Source organism: Castor canadensis, chromosome 12 (genome assembly GCF_047511655.1).
Source record: "Castor canadensis chromosome 12, mCasCan1.hap1v2, whole genome shotgun sequence".
Lineage (NCBI taxonomy): Eukaryota > Metazoa > Chordata > Mammalia > Rodentia > Castoridae > Castor > Castor canadensis.
The window spans coordinates 6,940,574-6,962,335 of NC_133397.1; the positions used below are offsets into that span (position 1 = coordinate 6,940,574).

Here is a 21,762-nt window from a genome sequence, read left to right on the forward strand (position 1 = left end):
AAAGACCTCTACAAGGAAAACTATACACTTCTGAAGAAAGAGATTGAGGAAGACTATAGAAAGTGGAGAGATCTCCCATGCTCATGGATTGGTAGAATCAACATAGTAAAAATGTCGATACTCCCAAAAGTAATCTACATGTTTAATGCAATTCCCATCAAAATTCCAATGACATTCATCAAAGAGATTGAAAAATCTACTGTTAAATTCATATGGAAACACAAGAGGCCACGAATAGCCAAGGCAATACTCAGTCAAAAGAACAATGCAGGAGGTATCACAATACCTGACTTCAAACTATATTACAAAGCAATAACAATAAAAACAGCATGGTACTGGCACAAAAACAGACATGAAGACCAGTGGAACAGAATAGAGGATCCAGATATAAAGCCACACAACTATGAGCAACTTATCTTTGACAAAGGAGCTAAAAATATACGATGGAGAAATAGCAGCCTCTTCAACAAAAACTGCTGGGAAAACTGGTTAGCAGTCTGCAAAAAACTGAAACTAGATCCATGTATATCACCCTATACCAAGATTAACTCAAAATGGATCAAGGATCTTAATATCAGACCCCAAACTCTTAAGTTGATACAAGAAAGAGTAGGAAATACTCTGGAGTTAGTAGGTATAGGTAAGAACTTTCTCAATGAAACCCCAGCAGCACAGCAACTAAGAGATAGCATAGATAAATGGGACCTCATAAAACTAAAAAGCTTCTGTTCATCAAAAGAAATGGTCTCTAAACTGAAGAGAACACCCACAGAGTGGGAGAAAATATTTGCCAATTATACATCAGACAAAGGACTGATAACCAGAATATACAGGGAACTTAAAAAACTAAATTCTCCCAAAACTAATGAACCAATAAAGAAATGGGCAAGTGAACTAAACAGAACTTTCTCAAAAGAAGAAATTTAAATGGCCAGAAAACACATGAAAAAATGCTCACCATCTCTAGCAATAAAGGAAATGCAAATTAAAACCACACTAAGATTCCACCTCACCCCTGTTAGAATAGCCATCATCAGCAACACCACCAACAACAGGTGTTGGCGAGGATGCAGGGAAAAAGGAACCCTCTTACACTGTTGGTGGGAATGTAGACTAGTACAACCACTCTGGAAAAAAATTTGGAGGCTACTTAAAAAGCTGGACATCGATCTACCATTTGATCCAGCAATACTACTCTTGGGGATATACCCAAAAGACTGTTACTCCAGAGGCACCTGCATACCCATGTTTATTGCGGCACTATTCACAATAGCCAAGTTATGGAAACAGCCAAGATGCCCCAGCACTGACGAATGGATTAAGAAAATGTGGTATCTATACACAATGGAATTTTATGCAGCCATGAAGAAGAACTAAATGTTATCATTCGCTGGTAAATGGATGGAATTGGAGAACATCATTCTGAGTGAGGTTAGCCTGGCCCAAAAGACCAAAAATCGTATGTTCTCCCTCATATGTGGACATTAGATCAAGGGCAAACACAACAAGGGGATTGGACTTTGAGCACATGATAAAAGCGAGAGCACACAAGGGAGGGGTGAGGATAGGTAAGACACCTAAAAAACTAGCTAGCATTTGTTGCCCTTAACGCAGAGAAACTAAAGCAGATACCTTAAAAGCAACTGAGGCCAATAGGAAAAGGGGAACAGGTACTAGAGAAAAGGTTAGATCAAAAAGAATTAACCTAGAAGGTAACACACACTCACAGGAAATCAATGTGAGTCAATGCCCTGTATAGCTATCCTTATCTCAACCAGCAAAAACCCTTGCTCCTTCCTATTATTGCTTGTACTCTCTCTACAACAAAATTAGAAATAAGGGCAAAATAGTTTCTGCTGGGTATTGAGGGGGGGGAGCGGGAGGGGATGGAGTGGGTGGTAAGGGAGGGGGTGGGGGCAGGGGGGAGAAATGAACCAAGCCTTGTATGCACATATGAATAATAAAAGAAAAATGAAAAAAAAAAAAAAAAGGAATATAGGAGGCACCAGGCAAAGTACCTCATGCAAATGAAGAAAGGAGGGGGATGCTAAGTAACCCACACTCCTTCATTAAATAAGAACCCCTGTGAAACAGCAAGCTGTCTTTCTTCCAAGTTTTCACATTTCATAAAACCTGGACCTCTATTCCCAGACTAATGCATTACTCTATGAACAAGACCAATTCAGACACATTCTAAGAGTCGAATGACTTCTGCTACTCTTTCGTAAGGTACCCCTCCACTTTAAAGTGTGTTCAAATGGCACACAGTTCCTAAGTGAAGAAGCCTAAGGAAGACTTTTTCTTTTCTCTGACATTTTTATTTACACACAAGTAAGAATAACAATTACTCAAGGATAAATGAGACTGTATATGTAGCTGCCTCTTCATATTAAACAGACCATTATGTATAAAGAGAACATGTGCAAAATAAAACCTATGAATTAGTATGACTTATTTTTAAGCAATAAAACTTTTGATAAGTTTTACCTATTGAATAACTGTGCTTTAGCAAGCATTCATAATTAAAAAGCTGTGGCAGATTTATTCAACAAATCATGCTTAGTATTTAATAATACAATGAAGGAAAAACCCACTTGTGTATTTCATAATAAGGTGATTCCTAAAAGATCAGAGATGAAATTGGGAACCATTTCTCAGGAACCCATGGTAATTATGTATCACTGGAACACCTACTGGATACAGCACAGGAGGCTCAAGCCACTGATGTAACTCAGCATCAGCTCAACAGCAAAACCTGGAAGACCCAACTGGTTCTCAAATACTGTAACAACCCTCAACAATTCTAAATCCAGTACGACCAAAAAAGCACTAAATAAAATATGCACCTAAAACGAATATTAAAAAATCAGAAAAATCGCATGCTAATAGTACTGCAGGAGAATAAAACTTATTTCACATCTTAAACAAGTTTCAATACATAAACAATACACTAAGTACCTTGTTAGGTTTACTACTTCATTTACATTTTAAAACAACAGATTTCATTATACCCAATTTTATAAAACTGTTTGTATAGTTCCTTTGCATTATTTTTTCTAAGAAACAGTTTATTTATAATAATAGCAACTGAAACTTTTGAAGGTATTACAGTGTTTGGTAAATAAAAAGCATTATGACTTTATTTGTGAATGTGATAAGAAACTGGAAACTCTCAAAATTTTACACACCTGAGAAGGGAAAAACTTGTACAAATAAAACTCTAAGTTTTACGTGAAGGAATATATACCAGTGCTATAGCAATTCCAAAATTATACCAAAATTAATGAGAATGATAAGCTGGATTCAGAAATACACACTTTATACATATTATTTTATATTCAGTTTGCTTTATACATGTTTTGTTGTCTTCAAAACTCAACCCAAGCAGCACTTATATACAAAGAAGTTAAAGAAAGTACCTTTCATAGATGGTTTTTAATGTCATTTGGTCGGGGACACCTTCGGTCTCTTCCAAATATAAGATGAGCCATGAAGTCCGGTACGGCCACTGCTCAGTGAGGTTGATCCAGCTAGCAAGCCTGTCCCAGTTGAAACTGATCTGATTGGCTCTCAGTAATCGCCCTTTCAGGAATACAAAAACATTTAAAAATTGATGTGTGATAATTATGTTCAGTAAAACATTTACTATATTCACAAGTAATTTAACTTTAATCTTTTAAAGTTCACTCTTGATTGCACCACAAATTCAAGTCCAGTATTTATGTAGTTCCTAAGTCTCTATTTTAAAGATAAAGGCTCAGGCAGCGTGTGCCAGTTACACCTGTGAGGAAAGATTCTAAGGAACTAAAATGATTCTGTTTCATTCTAATGCACTTTCCCTGATTGACTGCTCGTGCCATACACTTCTTTGAGTGTATAAATGCAGGCAGCAATCTTTCCAAATGTCTATCACACAGTCTCAAAGCTGCCTACAGACATGCAGTACAATATCAACTCACCCATGGTACTGCCCAATTCTCTAAAGTACTATCTGCTAAGATTCTATTAGTGAACCTTAAAGAGATCCAAAATGCTGATCTGTTCTGGATTTATTATGGGTGATGTGCAGCCCCACATGCTTTCATTTTTATGTACTATGAGTAGCTCATGTTACTAACCTACCAAGTTATGATACTTCTAAAATGTGCTATTTATATATTGAAAAAAAAAAACAACCCTGTCTGTTTCTGGGGCTTCTGAAGTTTCTAAATCAGTGTCTAATCACTGGGCATGCTTATATACGCACAGCTGCAATCCTCAAACTTTCAGAAACAATGCTTCTTTTGTTACATAATCAGTGAGTTTCACCTTGACTTGGTAAGGATTACAAATTAATGATATGTTGCTTTTTAATTTTGAAACACTGTCAGTTTCACTTCATTGTTACCAGTTCAGTTTGTATCTGGAGTAAGACAGCTACTTGTGCCAGGAGTCAGTGGCTCACACCTGCAATCTTAGCTACTTGGGAGACTGAAACCAGGAGGAACAGAGTTTGAGGCCACCCTGGGCAAACAGTTCACAAGACACCATCTCAAAAATAAACAGAGCAAAAGGGAATAGAAGCTGGCTCAGGTGTAGAGCGATCCTGAGTTCAATCCCAGTGTCACCAAAAAGTAAAAATAAAAGATATCTACTTGTTTTGGTTCAAAGATGAATTATCCTTTTTTTCCTACTACTAATAGACATGAATGTGTAACTCCTCACCCAATTTCTCCCACATTGCCAGACCCTCATTTCTCAGCAAATCTGCTTATACATGCAAACTATACTCTCATCACTGAATTCCTTTTCCCCAGAAGGTGAAATCAAGTATGCTAGATCAGTGACAAGGTTTTACCTTCCATCAACTGAGCTACAGTCACAAGCATATGAGAGCTTTGAAAACTCACAGAGGTATCACAAACAGTAATGTACCAATGCTGGGGATGAAATGTTTTACAAAAAAGATACAGTCTCACCTTCATGAAGCCTACATACACTCAGGGGAGCAGAGAATAAATCATACAAAAAAAAACCTATGGAATGAATTAATCATAAATTGTAATCTCACAAGTAGATCCTCTCTTAACAGAGCACAAACAGGTCAACAGAGAACAGACAATGGAAAACAAACCATTAAAACATGCTTGCAACACTGACAGTGCACTTCTTCTAGAACCGTATGCTGATAAGGAAAACTTTTAGAACTGAATTGAGGACATAGGTTATAATAATATACCAGTGAAACTTCTTCTCTTAATCGCTGCATTTGATCCGCAAAATAGAAGCTTGCAGAAAGGTAGTGAATACCTCAAAACCTCCTACACTGAGTTTTTAGAATTCACTCATCCACTATGCGAGTTACTGAAGAGAGAGAGAGAAGACCTAGCCTCCACCTGAAAAAAAACTGAGGACAGTTTGTGACCGATAAAGAAATTAAAAAGACAATTACAAAGTTATCAGATAAGGGCTATTCTACAGATACACAAATACGACTACTACGTGAAAACAAAAACCTGAGTACCAAATCCACAAGCAGCAGGTAAGGAAGGTCATCTTCCTAATGTGACTTCCAGAACTAAGCTATGTAGGACTGAGCATGACTTTATCTGCAGAGGGAGGGCTGAGGCAAGAGAAGCGATTCAAGTCACGAAGAACGGGTACTTACTTACATGCAGAACTGGAAAATTACTTATAAAGAGTGAGTGAATCAAAATAAGTTTTGTACCTCAAGAATATATCAAGCCTATAGGTAAGAAAATAACAGTAAGAGACAATTTTGCCCAAAGAAGGTGTCTAAGATTATTTAATTTTTCCTTCAAAATAAAACAAACTTCAAATGAAGCACACTGGACAAATAAAGCATGGTTTTAAAGTAAGAATCCACTCAACTAAATACTTATCAAATTTGGTTCTAGAACCCAAATTTTGTTTGATACTACTACATCTATGGTATGTCTTTTCTAATAGTGGTAACTACTTGCATACTTTCCTACAGATAATATACATTTCTGCATAAATGGGAATGGAGCCTTCAAGAGGGTAAATAACATGCTCAGAGCTCAAACCCAAGCCCTTTGCCTGTGCCCTGTCCCATAAAATATATTTACTTACATACTTCCAATTAGTTTTATCCAATTGAATGAAAAAATTTATCATGAAAACTATTGAAATTTCATTAAAATACAAAGGTTAAACTCTGTAAGTTCCTTTTCAACATGATACTTTTTTTTTTAAGCAATGAAAGCAATGACACTAAGAGCTTCTATGAAATGGAAATTTTAGGGCTGGCAGAGTGCTCAACTGGTAGAGAGCCTCCCTAGCAAGTATGAGGCCCTTAGTTCAAATCCCAGTACCACCAGAACATAAAATGGAAATTTTACCAAGAAATCTTTCACTGTCAGTCAGAGCTATATTTAATGAAGCAAAATAAAAACGTTTCTGGTTTAACGATTTAAAAAGTCTCCTATGTAGTCAAAGACTAACACTAGAGAAATTCTTACGTTGAAGATATGGCTTAAGAAAATGGTTTATTTCTACTCAAAAATGTGGAAATATAGTTTTTAAATGTGGAAACATCATTATTTTTTAAATGTGTATCTCCACTATCGATTATTAAATGATGTTAACTTGGGTCTCTTTAGAGTGCCTGAAAATGTCTAAGTATAATCCAAATTCCTTCATAAGGATTTGTGGCCTGGAAGGCCCAAAATGAACTGGCCACTGGCTTTCTCTTTGACATCACTCCCCTTTTGCCCCCCAGCACCAACCACATTGACCTCCAGCTGTTCTAGAATCCCACCTCAAAGCCTTCACACTTGTTGTTCCTCCTGTTTAGAATGCTCTTCTCAAGAAATATATAAAAATCAGTTCTTACTATTCCCTTATTCATTCATAACAGTACTGAGAAAATAGCAAGACAGCAAAAATCCTTGTTATGTGGATTTCACATTCTACTGAGAGACAGACAGACAAGAAAACAAAGAATATAACAGAATTTATTAGAAATGGGTTATTCTCTGAAGGAAAATAAAGCAGAGAAGGGATACATCAAAGAATATGAGAGGGAAAGAGACAGACAGAGGGAGAAGGAGAGGGAGACAGACTGGGAACAGTGGAGTCATTTTATGTCCTGGAAGGTCTCAATGAAAAGCTGACATTTAAGCAAATGCTTAAAAAGCAGTGAGAAAACGCACTGTGTATAAATCTAAAGAATGATCATCAAAGGCAAAGGAAATTAAACATTGGTTTGGATAGAAAAGGAAAGCTCCAGGAACTGTACCCAAGGGCATTACAATGCTAAATGGTAAGAAGAGATGAAGAGTAACCAATAGAAGCAAAGAGGAAAATCCAGTAAGCACAGCACTCAGGAATCCAAAGGAAGAAAGTATTTACAGAAGAAGTGAACAAAACATTGTCAAATAGTACTAGTGGGTCAAAGGAAGACTGAGACCTGACCACTGGAATCTGTAACATGGAAGCCACTGGGTCACCCTGAAAATATAATTTTTCTCAAGTTCTGAGAGTGAAAGAGTGTTGGAGTGGGTTCAGAGGGAAAACAGAATGAGAAACAGGGCTAGTCAACTTTTAAGGAGCTTTTCTTAGAAACAGGACAATGGTTAGAAGCAGAGGTAGCATCAAGACAAGTTCTTCTGGGGAAAGGATGGGGCAGTCTTATACTCAGGACTGTGAAGGGGAGTGCTATCTCCATTTCACTGCATGCCTTCCATCCTCCTTATCCTTACATGACATTGTATCTTTCAGTCTTCCCATTTGGGAAGAGGACTTTACTGCTCACCACTTAATCTTTGTAATGTCCAGACCAATACTTGGCAAAAAGTAGACACTTATTACATATTTGTTAATGAGTATATAAATGCTGTTGATAATATAATGAGAGAGTTTCATTGTCAAACATAATCAAATCAAGTACAGTGAGGGTGAGACTTTATTTAAAGAGAGTTTACAGTCAGAAATATCACATTAAATGCAAACTCACTTATACTACAGTTCATAGCATGAACCCCACCTTTAGTATAAAACACAAATGCCAGAGTAGACAACATGAAAGTTAGTTCTAGGAAATATCACAAAGTACCAACCAATACCATGCAGGCTACATTATAAGCATTTATATGATGATTATAATGCTAATTAGTAACTAAGTAACCACATGGTAAAGACCAGAATTCCATACAAAGAATTCAGTCACAAGGCAAAAATTCTCAATTTTGTTGTAACTGTTTTTACTTAAATGAAAATTAAAACAGCAGGATATAAAATCTGAATTTTGATCTTTTATATTAGTTATACCCAGTTACATGAATTCATAAATTATCTTTATATGTGGAGAAAATTTAAACCTAAAATGAAGCAAATAATTTAAAAGCAATCAAATTTTAAAACAGTATAAAAGTGATGGCTGACTTTCATGGTCAACTAACACTGACTTCACGAGATCAACAAAGTTGATACCCAGCAACATAAACATAAGAACACAACACATGCTTTTGTTTTTCAATTAAATTACTTTGGTAACTTTAAAGCTTATTGTCAGGACTGGGCTGTAGTCCAGTGGTACAGTGCCAGGGTTCCATCCCAGTACTGCGAAAAATATAAATTAAATAAAATAAAGCTTATTAACCACCACAGATAGTAAGAACAAAAGTCACCTGTGACAGAAACAATATTGAGTAATCTTCTCATGGTCTGAGGACTGATGTCACTGAACCAGTCCTCGGTAACCAGCAACTTTGTGAGATCAAAAGACATCTGCCGCGTGATGGTCCTCTGTATCTGCCTTCTGCGGTATGTGTCCTGCAACAGAGCATCCTCAGTAAGAGCAAACCCACGCTTCAAGTCAGAGGACAAGTCAGGCAGGAAGAGTACATGCTAATAAGCTCACTATTACTGCCATCTGGGAGGCAGAAACTTCACAGCACAGCTCTAAAGAAGTATTAGCAGGAACTGCATCAGGTGCTTTGGTTTCCCGTCAGCTGCATTGCCATCTGCAGTTACACAGTTAGAGAAATCTCAATGCCTTTCAGATTCGAAGTAAGAAGAGTGTGTAAAAAGAATCACATTCTAACTCTGTGGAGGCTCAGTACTTACAGGAACCCTAAAAAATGAGGCAAATAAGCTGCTGTCTGGTTTTAAGGATTCAGCATTACGATTTTTAGGTTAAAGTATGTGACAATGACTTCACAATATCCTCACATCTCCATAAGAATTAGACACTCTATAGGGGTGGACTGGGATGAGGGACCCCAGTTCATAAGAGAACAGGCACAACTAAGCTGTGTCCTCAGCTGGGAATCAGTGGCTCACACCTGAATCCTAACTACTGGGAAGAGGGGATCAGGAGGATCTCGTTTCATAGCCAGCTCAGGCAAATAGTTCCTGAGACCCTATCTCGAAAAAAAAAAAAAAACCAACACAAAACAGGGCTGCTGGAGTGGCTCAAGTGGGAGAGTGCCTGCCTAGCAACTGTGAGACCCTGAGTTCGAACTACAGGACCACCTGAAAAAAACGTGTATCCTCATCTAAGGTCCTGTGCATGGGAAAGGTGGATGCAAACACATGTGCCCAAGAGTCCAGACTCCCAGGCGAGAAATTCAAAATGATAAATCATACACTCCTCTGAATTTAGTGCTATCAATTATCATTGGTCATATTTACTCTGCACTCACACCTATAAAAGATAGAACGCATAAGATCAAAATGTCACCAAAGATACATTTTTTAAAAAGTAAAATGTCCAAATTGAATGGTACCAACTGCAAAAAAAAGACAATGCCCATACTAGACCACATTAGCTGCCCCTAAGCGGCACTATCACCACACCTTCCCTGCAACTGGCCATCTTCCTGTGTTACATAAATAGACAGAAACGCAGAGCATACCCTTATCCCACAGAAGCAACAGGGAAGCAGACAGGGACAACTAAAGGGCTGGAAAAGAGACCCAAGGTGGCTGGGAAGGGCCCAGAATCAATATGTTGGTATAGAAAAAAAGAGTACACAGACTACAAACATGGGCAAGGATGAAGATAAAGCCAGTTTTCTCACACTACAGTCCTGTCTCCCTTACAGCTATGGTGGCAACTGACTGATTTCAACCTGCTCAGGAATGATCACAGTGGATGAAAGCATTTTGGTGAGCTCACTCTGAGGTTTTGATTCAACTGCTCTAGGATCTGGGACAGCACAGGCAGAGATGACTGTTCTCTCGATTTAAGGTTGTTTTGGCTCTAAGTACAGACATTCTCTGAAACTCCTGAAAAATCAATCGTAATGTTTATCTGAAGAGGTTCACACAGTATTTACAAAACACTATTTTAAAATACCTGCGATACAAACATATATCTAAGAACAAATCAGGCAGGGATGTTTCTCAATGGTAGAGCGTTTGCCTAACATGCATGAGGCCCTGGTTCAACCCCCAGTGCTATATGGAAAATTTAATTAATTAAAGCAAAGCAAATGGCATCTTACCCGTCTGTTGAGGGCTGTCTTGCTACCTAGTTTTGTCATCTCCCCAAGACTGTTCTGTGAAACTCTCCTATCAGCATCTTCCTGTATCCCTGAAGGAAGGGATCAAGAGAGCAGCATTTGCACCAAGTACTGTTGTACGTGACATTAAAGCAATGTGAAATTCCAACAGTAGTTGTCAAGGTAAAAAGAAAGACACCATAAAGAACAAGCACAGTACGTTAAACCCAAGGACTTTGGGAGCTTCGCAGTTACCTGCAGCATCTGAGCATGACAGGTCCCCGTTTGCTGCTGAAGTCACAAGAAATTTCCTTGCGTTGCTGAGCCCACGACTATTGAGGAAAACGGGCAAGTGAACTATGTTGCGCATGTAGTCATGTCCGTTTATGTTTGAATCGCGAAGCACGCTATTGAGGTTCTGGTTAATGGCCTTTATGATAATATGTGGATCACTTGCAAAAATGGCAATAAATGGGCCTTTTGAAAACAGAATTCGGACCTGCGGTAGAAAACGTTGTATGGTTGTGAATAAATTTTAAGTTACCCAAAATAAGAAGATGTACTTTTTAAATCTGTGCTATTCTTTAGTGATTATATTTTTGAAGTAGTATTATTTCCCATCAAAATTTATTCTATCTCAACAGAAATTTTACTGATGGCTCCACCTGGGGTTGCCATCATCTGACAGTGACAAAACTTGCAAAGAAAACAATACTCTCCTACACACGGGGTCAGATCAACACACACAAAAATGTTCCTGAGTACACAGGAGGTCCTGGACACACTTTCTTCCCCAGTGTACCACTGCTGCTTATAACAAAACTTACAGTCTGTGACATGCCCCTTAAACAAAAACCCCTCCTATAAATTCTGTGGGTTCCCTATGTTACTGCACAGTGTAACCATAACTATCTAAAGAAAAGCAAGATCCACACTCTGGACTTAAGAAATGCCACATCTGGTTTTTTCCTCACCCTGTCAGTAAGCTAAAACTATCTAAGTCTTCATGACAAAACATTTACTCTTGCTATGTTTCTATGTGAAGAATGGTTGTTTTTACAGAACAAAAATCACAAGAGAAGCCAGAACCACTCAAATAAAAAGCAGTTTCCATTCCAAAGTATTCTGTGAACTCATGCATCCGTCCATTGCCACACAGTGACAATGACAAGTTTCACGACGGTTGAAACGTACAGTGTCCAGCATCTGAAGGACTTTGTCCTGCTCGCAGGCATCTAAGCCGTCAATGATGACCACCAGTCTTGTCTGATTCTGAGTGAAGCTGTCGATGGCTTTTGCCATCCTGGCCATCAACTCCACTTCACACTTCAGAACCTGCAGGAAGCACAGGAGACATGAGAAGGTTAAACACATTTCTTGAAAACTATGACAAAAGTTATCTATTGGAGGAATACTAACTCAAAGTCCTCGCTACCAGCTGTGGTTCCATTCAAAACTGTACCCACTGTTTCACACTTTACAAAGCAACGACATGGAAACTTAACCTTCCCACAGGCACTATCAAGTAGACACTGTTATATCATTTTTTAAAAAGACAAACTGGATTGAGTGACTTACTTGCTGAAATCATAAGCTCTGAATGCCAAGACACTTGATCAGAACACAAATCCAAAAGATCTAATGATTTCACACTACTGTTAGCTACCTGGTGACATCTGACCTTGATCAAAGGAAGGGGCTTCAGAATTCTATGAATCCATTTAGGGTGAAAAAGTTTGATTTGGGTCTAGAAGTAAGACTTGGTTAAGTGTTTCCTAGCATTTAGAATTTGTGAAAATCCAAGTTCAATCCATGGCACAACCTGCCCAAAAAAAGCATCTTCCTACTTCATATTTTGGTAGTTTAATTTTAACTTACTAGACCTTCTCCCTTCTCCTTCCCTTCTCCTTCTTCTTTCTTCTCTCTCCTCTCTCCCTCTCTCCATCTCCATCTCTCTCTCTCTCTCTCTCCCTCCCTCCCCCTCCCCTCTCTCTCTGTCTCTGTGATATTGGGAGCCACTTGAGAGGCAGGGTGCTAGTTCAGTCCCTCTAGTTCAGTCCCTTGTTTCATTTATAATTTTTCAGATGGAGTCTCAGGCTTTTGCCCAGGCCACCCTTAGGCCACAATCCTCCTACCGCTGCCTGCCAAATACCTAGAACTGCAGGCACGTGCCACCAAGGTCAACCTTCAACTTGCTTCTTTAAAAACATTTTTTCGGTAGAAGTATCATACATTGGTATTATAATACTGGATTGTAATTTCTGTAGCTGGTTTAACTTACACCTTACTCACCAGCCTGCTGAACTTATCCCTTTTTCAGAAACATAGATACCACCTCAAATTTTTCTAATATCCTTGTTTTTAACTGTTGTGTCTTGCTGAATCAAAGTGGCTGAATTGGCAAGTTATGGAAACAGCCAAGATGTCCCACCACTGACGAATGGATTAAGAAAATGTGGTATCTATACACAATGGAATTTTATGCAGCCATGAAGAAGAACGAAATGTTATCATTCGCTGGTAAATGGATGGAATTGGAGAACATCATTCTGAGTGAGGTTAGCCTGGCTCAAAAAACCAAAAATCGTATGTTCTCCCTCATATGTGGACATTAGATCAAGGGCAAACACAACAAGGGGACTGGACTATGAGCACATGATAAAAGCGAGAGCACACAAGGGAGGGATGAGGATAGGTAAGACACCTAAAAAACTAGCTAGCATTTGTTGCCCTTAACGCAGAGAAACTAAAGCAGATACCTTAAAGCAACTGAGGACAATAGGAAAAGGGGAACAGGTACTAGAGAAAAGGTTAGATCAAAAAAAATTAACCTAGAAGGTAACACCCATGCACAGGAAATCAATGTGAGTCAATGCCCTGTATAGCTATCCTTATCTCAACCAGCAAAAACTCTTGTTCCTTCCTATTATTGCTTATACTCTCTCTACAACAAAATTAGAAATAAGGGCAAAATAGTTTCTGCTGGGTATTGGGGGGGGGAGAGGGAGGGGGCGGAGTGGGTGGTAAGGGAGGGGGTGGGGGCAGTGGGGAGAAATGAACCAATCCTTGTATGCACATATGAATAATAAAAGAAAAATGAAAAAAAAAAAAAACAAAGCGGCTGAATTGGAAACAAGTTCAAAATCATTTCATTGAGGAGTAACTCATCTTTCTGGGCTTGAGATACTGAACAAGCAACACATGTCTTCATACGCACCCTGCAGGTGTATTTTTCACCAAGGAAATTTGTGATTTCAACAAGAGACACATTCTACTGAATAATGGTGCTCATGGGGAAATAAGCATACACAGACCTCATCTTGTAATGGAAGCCCAGTGTAACACCCTTAGCATGTTCTGTGCATGACTACAGACAGTGGGAATGGGAGCCAGTTCCTTTCCATTTTCCCAGCACGTCAACCCTGAGCCTCTTCTTCCTGAGGAGGCCGAGTTCCATCATGCTGAAGTCCTGAAATCCTTGATGAGCACAGGGTTCCTCTGGAGCACTTGTGTGACGGTAATGTGCACATTTGCTGGAATGCTGGCCATGCGATGGCTGAGAATGGCCTTCATTCTGCAGTAGTGCTCGCAAACTTGCCACATTTTAAAATGAGCCTGCTTGGTGGAGCCAGGCTCTCGAGGAACCATGTTACTAGGTGGTGGTGACTTGCATTTGTGGAATACTCTGCTAATTACTTTGAATAATTTATAAAAGTCTATTTTACATAAAACAGACAACTAATAACTTACCTCAATCCAACATGTATATCCACAGGAAAATACACAGGAAAAACTAATAGTAAATGCAGCAGCTTCAGGTCTTCAGGTCAGCAAATAAGCAAATAGGAAGTAACCACTCGATTATGCACACGTATTTGTGTGTAAATATATGTTATAGGTATATACTGATATATATAAGTGAAATGAACAAGCAAGGCTACAGGGGATGGGAGGAAGAATTAAGATTACTTGTTAAGAGAATCACACTATTCCTGAACTGGCACAGTACTATGGAAAGTGGGATTGGAATAGTTACAAATGTATACTGCAAACTCTAAAGCAGCCAGTGAAAAAAGTAAAATATACATAATGATACACTACAAAAGTGAGAAAACAAAATTATATGAAATGTTGAAATAAAAAACACAAAAAGCAGAAAAAGAAGCTGAAGACATACAAGAACACATAACAAGTATCAAATGAAAACAGTAACACATATGTTACATACTAATCCATGTATGTCCATATTCACTGTCTGCCAATGGTCTAAATGCACCAATTAAAAGGCAAAGATGTTACAGTAGATTTAAAAAGGACCAATTTTATGTTATCCACAGAAATCTCCTTTAAGTATGAAGATGCAGATGAAAGACAGACATGTGAATAACAATCAGAAGAGAGTAGAAGTAGCTATATTCATCTCAGACAGGACAGACTTCAAAGTAAGGAAAGTTTGGGATATGTCTTATATATGTCATTTTTTAAAGACCTTCACAGACACTTGACCAAAGATAATACAGAAGGCAAATAACCATGAGAAAAGATGTTCCACATCAGATGTCATCAGGGAAATGCAAATTGAAACAGTGATATACCCCTATATACCTATTAGAATCCTTAAATCTAGACTGCTGATACGAAATGCTGACGAGGACATGGAACAAAGGAACTCTCTCCTTCACTGCTGTTGAGAACACATAATGATATAAACATTTTGGAAGACAATTCGGCAGGGGTCAGGAGGAGGTGGCTTTTTTTCTTTTGTGTTGTTTTTGTTTTGAGATAGGAACTCGCTATGTTACCCAAGCAGGCCTGGAACTCATCATCTTCCAGCCTTAGCCTACATGCCCAGTTTGCGGTGAGGGATGTTGACAGCAGAAGGAGCTGGGTCTGTGTAAGAATGTGGGATATTTGGGATATTTCCGTATATTCCTCTGAATTTTGCTATAACCTAGAAGGATTTTTAAAAGGTACACTTGAATAAAAAATAAACTAAGTTAAACTAAACGCAACAGGACTGGGGATGTAACTCAGAATGCTTGCCTAGCATGCACAAGGATTTGGGTTCAACGCCCAGCAATGCCAAAAACACAACAAAAGCAACACCAAAGCCTAACGAACATGGTAGCGACACCGTAATTCACATTACAATTTCCGATTATCCAGTAAAAACTTACTTTCATGAATCCTTCACTTTTCAACTTGTGCAATTTGGAAGCAGCGTGATGGAGGCGTTTTCTTTGAGAATTCAAGAGAGAGTCCAACACTTGCCACCATGTACGAAAGTTCAGCACAAAGGCCAACCCCACCATAGACGCAACTGAGATGAGGACAGCATTTACTGTCAGATGTTTTGGGTCAACTCGGAATAGAGCCAGAAGAGTAATTCCAGCAATAATGCAGCCAAAGATAAAAAGGAAGATGACAAATGATGGCAGACAGCAAGTTTTTTTCCACTTCTTTTTACCTGTAAGAAAACAAACGGTTTTAACAATTAGTGACATATCAAATATGTCACAGCATCTGATGACTCTGTTAATCAACTCCTGTTTTCATGAAAACCCTCGACCCGTAGACATACACAAAGAAGGAAGGAAGGAAATCCTACCCTGAGTATCTTCAGTCTTGAATACTCGAAAAAGCCTGGTTGCCAAAAAGCCAAACTCTCTCTCACAGGCATCCGAGAGGGTTGCGATCATTTCAGCCAAGGAAGTTTCTCCACCTACGCTGGACAGCCTATTGTAATCTGTAAACAAAAATCTTGGGGGAAGACCAAGCAAAACATTACTCAAACAACTACAGCAACAAATAACTTCACAGTAAGTCATTTCTGAATCATTTACTCTACATTTTTGATGCTCCTTTGAAATACTGTATTAAAATTCTGAGGAGGGAAAGAACTTGTACTCAGATGCCTTCTAACTTTCAACATCTTCATACTTCCCTTAGGAAACAACAATAATGAAAGGTGGCAGCACTTGGTATCAGAATATGACCAGAAAAGTGGCACAAAGAAACTTTTCTAAAACCACCTCAAGATTTCTTAACATGAGAAAATATTAATAATACTCATGAAGAATTGCAAACCCCATAGCATCATTTAAAAACTTGAACATTTCTCTTTTCTTTTCTTTTTCTGTTACTGGGATTTGAACACAGGGCCTCACGCTTGTCAGCAGTGCTCTACCACTTGATCTACTCTATCAGCCCCTAAAAACTCAGGTTTTCTAATTCTTATTAATAGCTTCAACATCAAACATGAATTTAGATAAAGTTGTAATGTTCTTTCCATAATTCTTCTTCAAAATAACTCAATTATTTGTGCCTTGAGCTGCTGAATCATTATTTCAGCATTACTTCCTTTCTCTCCTTCCACGTAACTCTCATCTCAATTCAGAAGAAAAGCACTGCTTTCAAAATACAACCTGGGATCACACTGTATTATATTCTGTGGTCTTGACTGATGCTATTACCGTTGTTCTAACTTTTTAAAACTACAAACTCATTAAAGTGGTTTTTTTCTCATATTCTGTAAAAATATTTCGCCTATTTTACTCTATTCTGTATGTTTTCCTTTTAACATTTTCTTTTTAAACTTCTGTTTTAAATCCTTTTCTTAATACTTAATCTTACCTGTTAATTACGAGAGCCCCTCTGTATTCATGGGGGACTGTTCTAGGAAGAGGTCAAGTCCCTTATATAAAATAAAAAAGTATCTGCATATAAACTACACCCATCCTTGCACATATTTTACCTATTATAATATAGTGCTATATAAACAGCAGTCACTCTGTACTGCTTCGGGAAAAATGACAAAGAAAACAGTCTGTACACTTTCAGTACAGGTGCAATTTTTAAAATAATATTTTCAATCTATGATTGGTTGAATTCGCCGATGCAAAACCTGAGGATAACAGATGGCTAACTATACTTGTAAATGTTTACCTTTACTTCTCTCTCATACACACCTTTTATGGCATGATCTATTTATTTTCCTCTTAAATTACACATATCTTACCTTATTAGAATTTAATGCATTTGAATTTTTGCTAACTCCTATTGAAGTTTGTTTGGTTTTAATTTTCTATGTTTTCTCTTTTGTTTTTTTTCACTGTCATCTGGAGCCCTACACATTTCCTTTATTCTTTGGCTTAAAAGTTTTTCAAAAAAAAAAAAAAACAAGTTTTTCATCTTCCCTGTTTTCCCATGAATTTCCTATTTATTATGAATAATAATTTTAGACAAACATGCAAACATATTTGCAGTAATGAGGAACAACCAGCTCAGAGAAGCAAGCTGAGTTTCCGGAGGTTACACACTCATTTAGGGATGTTCCAAATCTCCAATCTGGAGCTCATAAGCCAAGGTGCCATTTTAATCCAATGCTCTTTTCAAAGTGTGTGAGCAGGGCCAATATAGCACAATGGTAGAGTGTTAGCCTACCAGGCATGAAGCCCTGGATTCCATCTCCAACACTGCTATTAAGAAAAAAAAAAAGTCCAAAGGATGGTTACAGGTAACCAAAAGAGGGAAAAGAAGGATTATGCAGAAATAAACTGTGGTAAATCTAAGTTAAACAGGTTTCATTACAGAAAAGTATATAGGAGAGAGATACACTATGAAGTGTTTTGTTTTCCAAATGCATGTTGGCATGTTTTTATTTTTTCGTATAAAAGATTCAATGTACCAAAACTTTTTGGAACAAGATACATTACAACCTTATTAAGTAAAAAAAAAGTTTTGCTTAATGAAGGGACTGACTCACCTCACAGGCAAAGCTTTTGTAGTTTGCTCTGGCAGTTCAGGTGGGTTCACAAACATGAGTCTGAAGAGAAGTTCCAAATAGCCAATATGCCTTGCCAATCTGGTACTGATGGCCCAGGCCCAATTCCAACTCTCTCCTTCCCTTCGTCCACCAAAGTAAATGACAACTGAAATGCAATTTTAAAAAGATTACTGAAAACAATCACTACTCAGGCAAGTTCTCTTCTACAAATAGTTAAGTAATGAGTAATGACAGCTAAGCTTACATACTTTTTTATGGTCCCACACTAATTCCTAACTACTCCTCAAGGAATTCATCAACTAACCTTCCTCAACACATGGAAGGCATGTAAAACATGCAAACTGACTAACATATGACCCGAGAGTTACACTCAGAAAGATAAAGCCTTAAACAGAGATATGTCTTTACTACGGGTTCAAATGCAAAAGACTAAGAGTTTATCACTGTTAAAGTTCTCAGTTCCTCCAAAAGCAAACCCATTTTCTTTCTTGCAAATGATGACAACCTCAGGAACAGGGATTCTAGTTTACTTTCTTACTTTGCTTTTGGATAAATTAAAAAATACAATCATGGTTAAAATGCTCTAGAGCCTGCCAGGGATGGCTATGACACTTTCTCTTCAAAAAAAGATTTACATGTAGGTCATTAGTTAGCTACAAAAGAGTAAGTATAATGAGTAATTAAAATCCTGCTTCAATATTGACCATACACTGGTTTTTAAAACTACTTCAGCCACGTTGTGGACAATGTCCCTATAAGCCAATTTATACAAGAGCAAAAACATCAACTTTCTTAGCCAATTATGAAAATCACATGTAGATTCTAAGACACAGACATAGACAATCTTTTAAGTGAAACAATTAGTCTTGACCTTCTTCTCCATCTTCCAAAAAGATGAGAAGCAAAGACTTACTGAAGAATATATATAAGAGCGTCAGGAAGCTCAATGAAATTGCTATGCCAAGATTTGGGTCAACCGTAAAAGCGAACAATAAGCCAAGCCCTCCACAAAGTAGCAGGGTAAGAAACACGATAAGCCAAGAAAACTGAAAAAGCGGTTCAATCTGTTGTCCTGCAAATGTCTTCATTTCATCTGAAAGAGAAATTCATAGGAAACTTTGTTTCTGTTTTGTTTAAAAAAATGCACCTTTTAACTTAACATGTAATTTTCGTGATTTCAATAAAACTTTTACTGGGCATCTACTGCACACAGTCAATAGACTGCTGCTACTTAACCATTTTAAGCAATGTCTCTTGACAAACACAAGCATCTCATTCCCATGGGCCTACCTACACGCCCACTGTCTTGCTTCATACTGAGGATACACAAAACCCTTCTGCATATACTCCCATCTGTCAAGATTTTGTTAGGATTTCTTTTATGTGTTTTGTGTGATACAAACAATGTTGTTGTTTCTTCAAAGTATCTTCAAACTGTACACCACCACCATGCCTCTGTGGTCCCCTCACACTCTAATTACATTCGAGAATCACAGTTCTCCAGGTGTGCTGAACCCAAATGAGCCCTACACAAGTCATTCTTTCTACACGACTCATGGTAATTTTTACAAGCAATACTGCAACTTGCCTTAAAAAATAAGTACAATTTTCCCAAGCAAATGATGTGTGTGTTGGGGGGTGGGAGGTAGCTGTCCAAGAAGCTCCTGACAGAGGGAACAAGTCAGCAAAATATCTGTTCTGTTGAGGCAAGAGCACACAGTGCTCCAGACTGCAGCATGGAGCTCACCAGGGAGCACCACAAACTGACAAGTGTGTGATGGGCTTGTGAAATGTAGTACTAAGGGTTTTATCAATTGGATCTGTTTTTGAAAACTCAAATGACCGTGGACAGGATCACAGTAAAACTAGAGGGCAATAAAACCCCAACAAATGTAGGACAGCAATAGTGTCACCCACATACCTATACACAGAACTCTAGTTTCTCCTTTACTCCAGAGACTGTACAAAATATGCCCCTTACCTTCTAGTTTCTTGAGTAAGAAAGATTTCCCACTTCCCCACTGTGCATACAACCCCACGCAAATGGGCGGCTGCATGGTAGGTTCACTGAGAATATCTGCCAGGGCACTGCTATATAAATCATAACCAAGCATGTCACCATCTGTTTCGGTAGGAGACAAGTGTCCTGTAATTAGAAACACAACATATCTATACGTGAAGTGCACTACCGGTAGAAAGGAATACCAAATCTCACTTATTGTTTATTAGAGAAAAACACTTATTTTAAAAATTTGGGTCTGTGTAAAAATAGGTTCAGGAATTCATAGACAAATACCTTATTGCATGGAACTTAAGATACATGATATTGTAAGATGCTTCATTTTTATGCGCAGTTCAGAAAAGATGCAGGCCAATTGTGCTGTGATGCTTTCTTACCCACAGCTTCTGAGGCATGTTTTAAGGATGGCATGCAACTCAAGGGTGGAGTGCTTAACTAAGAAGTGCAAGGCCCTAGGTTTAATCCCCAGCACCAGCAAAAACAAAGAATGTCGGACGCCAGTGGCTCACTCCTGTAATCCTACCTACTTGGGAGGCTGAGATTGGAAGAATCGTGGTTCGATGCTGACCCCAGCAAACAGGTCAGGAGACCTCATCCCCAAAATAACAATACCAAAATGGATGGAGGCATGGCTCAAGAGGTAGAGCTCCTGCTTTGCATGAAGCCCCAAGTTCAAACCCCAGTCCCATCAGAAAAGAAAAAAATTGGTAAGACAAATTTCAGTTTCAGAGATATTAAAATCAGGATTAATATGCATTTTGGAATTCAAAAAATACAACAACAAAAACACAAAGCATTAATGAAAAAGATAATACATACTCAGAAAAAATAAAAAGTCTTTGGTCACCAGTAGAAAGATTCAATGACTTAAAAATATCAATTGTCCTCAAACTAATCTATCACTTGAAGGCAATTCCAATCAAAACCCCAGAGAGTATTTTTAAAAACTGAAAGCAAGAAAAACAGGTTAGGACAGCTAAGAAAGAAATTTTAAAGAGTACCAAAGGGTAGGTATCCTTGCAGACAGTATAAAAATACTATACAACTTCAATGATCAGAACACTATTGAACTTGTGCAGGATATCAACATCAGAGGCATTTCATTTAAAAATTAAAATTAAAACTCTACATACCCCACACCTTGATAAAACTCATATGTCTGAAACATTAAAAATTACATACAAGTCAGGCACCAGTGGTTCATGCCTAGCTTCTTACGGGGCAGATATCAAGAAGACCACACTTCAAAGGCCGGCACAGACAAAAAAGTTTGAGAGACACCCATCTCACTCATGACACACTAGGTATGGTGGTGGACACCTGTCATCCCATAAACAGGAGGGATGATTGTAGTCCAGGCCTGCCCAGGTATAAACACAACCTATCTGAAAAATAACTAAAGCAAAATGGGCTGAGGCACTAGCTCAAGTACCAGAATGCCTGCCTAGCAAGCACAAGGCACAAGTTCAAACCCCATTACTGACAAA

The 21,762-nt window shown here is 38.2% G+C and overlaps 1 protein-coding gene across 12 annotated transcripts in view; it reads right to left on the reverse strand.

The window, feature by feature from the left end:
* LOC109674848 (kinase D-interacting substrate of 220 kDa-like) overlaps positions 1 to 21,762 on the reverse strand; it is a 91,819-nt gene that overhangs the window by 44,465 nt on the left and 25,592 nt on the right. For all 12 annotated transcript variants that reach the window (XM_074049127.1, XM_074049125.1, XM_074049126.1 and 9 more), the window contains 10 exons: positions 20,237 to 20,401; positions 19,169 to 19,348; positions 18,235 to 18,400; positions 16,078 to 16,229; positions 15,647 to 15,936; positions 11,664 to 11,804; positions 10,725 to 10,968; positions 10,473 to 10,561; positions 8,652 to 8,796; positions 3,420 to 3,582 (listed from right to left, as the gene is read on the reverse strand). In XM_074049127.1, the coding sequence (XP_073905228.1) occupies positions 3,420 to 3,582; positions 8,652 to 8,796; positions 10,473 to 10,561; positions 10,725 to 10,968; positions 11,664 to 11,804; positions 15,647 to 15,936; positions 16,078 to 16,229; positions 18,235 to 18,400; positions 19,169 to 19,348; positions 20,237 to 20,401 (1,735 nt within the window). The remainder of the gene's footprint in view (positions 1 to 3,419; positions 3,583 to 8,651; positions 8,797 to 10,472; positions 10,562 to 10,724; positions 10,969 to 11,663; positions 11,805 to 15,646; positions 15,937 to 16,077; positions 16,230 to 18,234; positions 18,401 to 19,168; positions 19,349 to 20,236; positions 20,402 to 21,762) is intronic.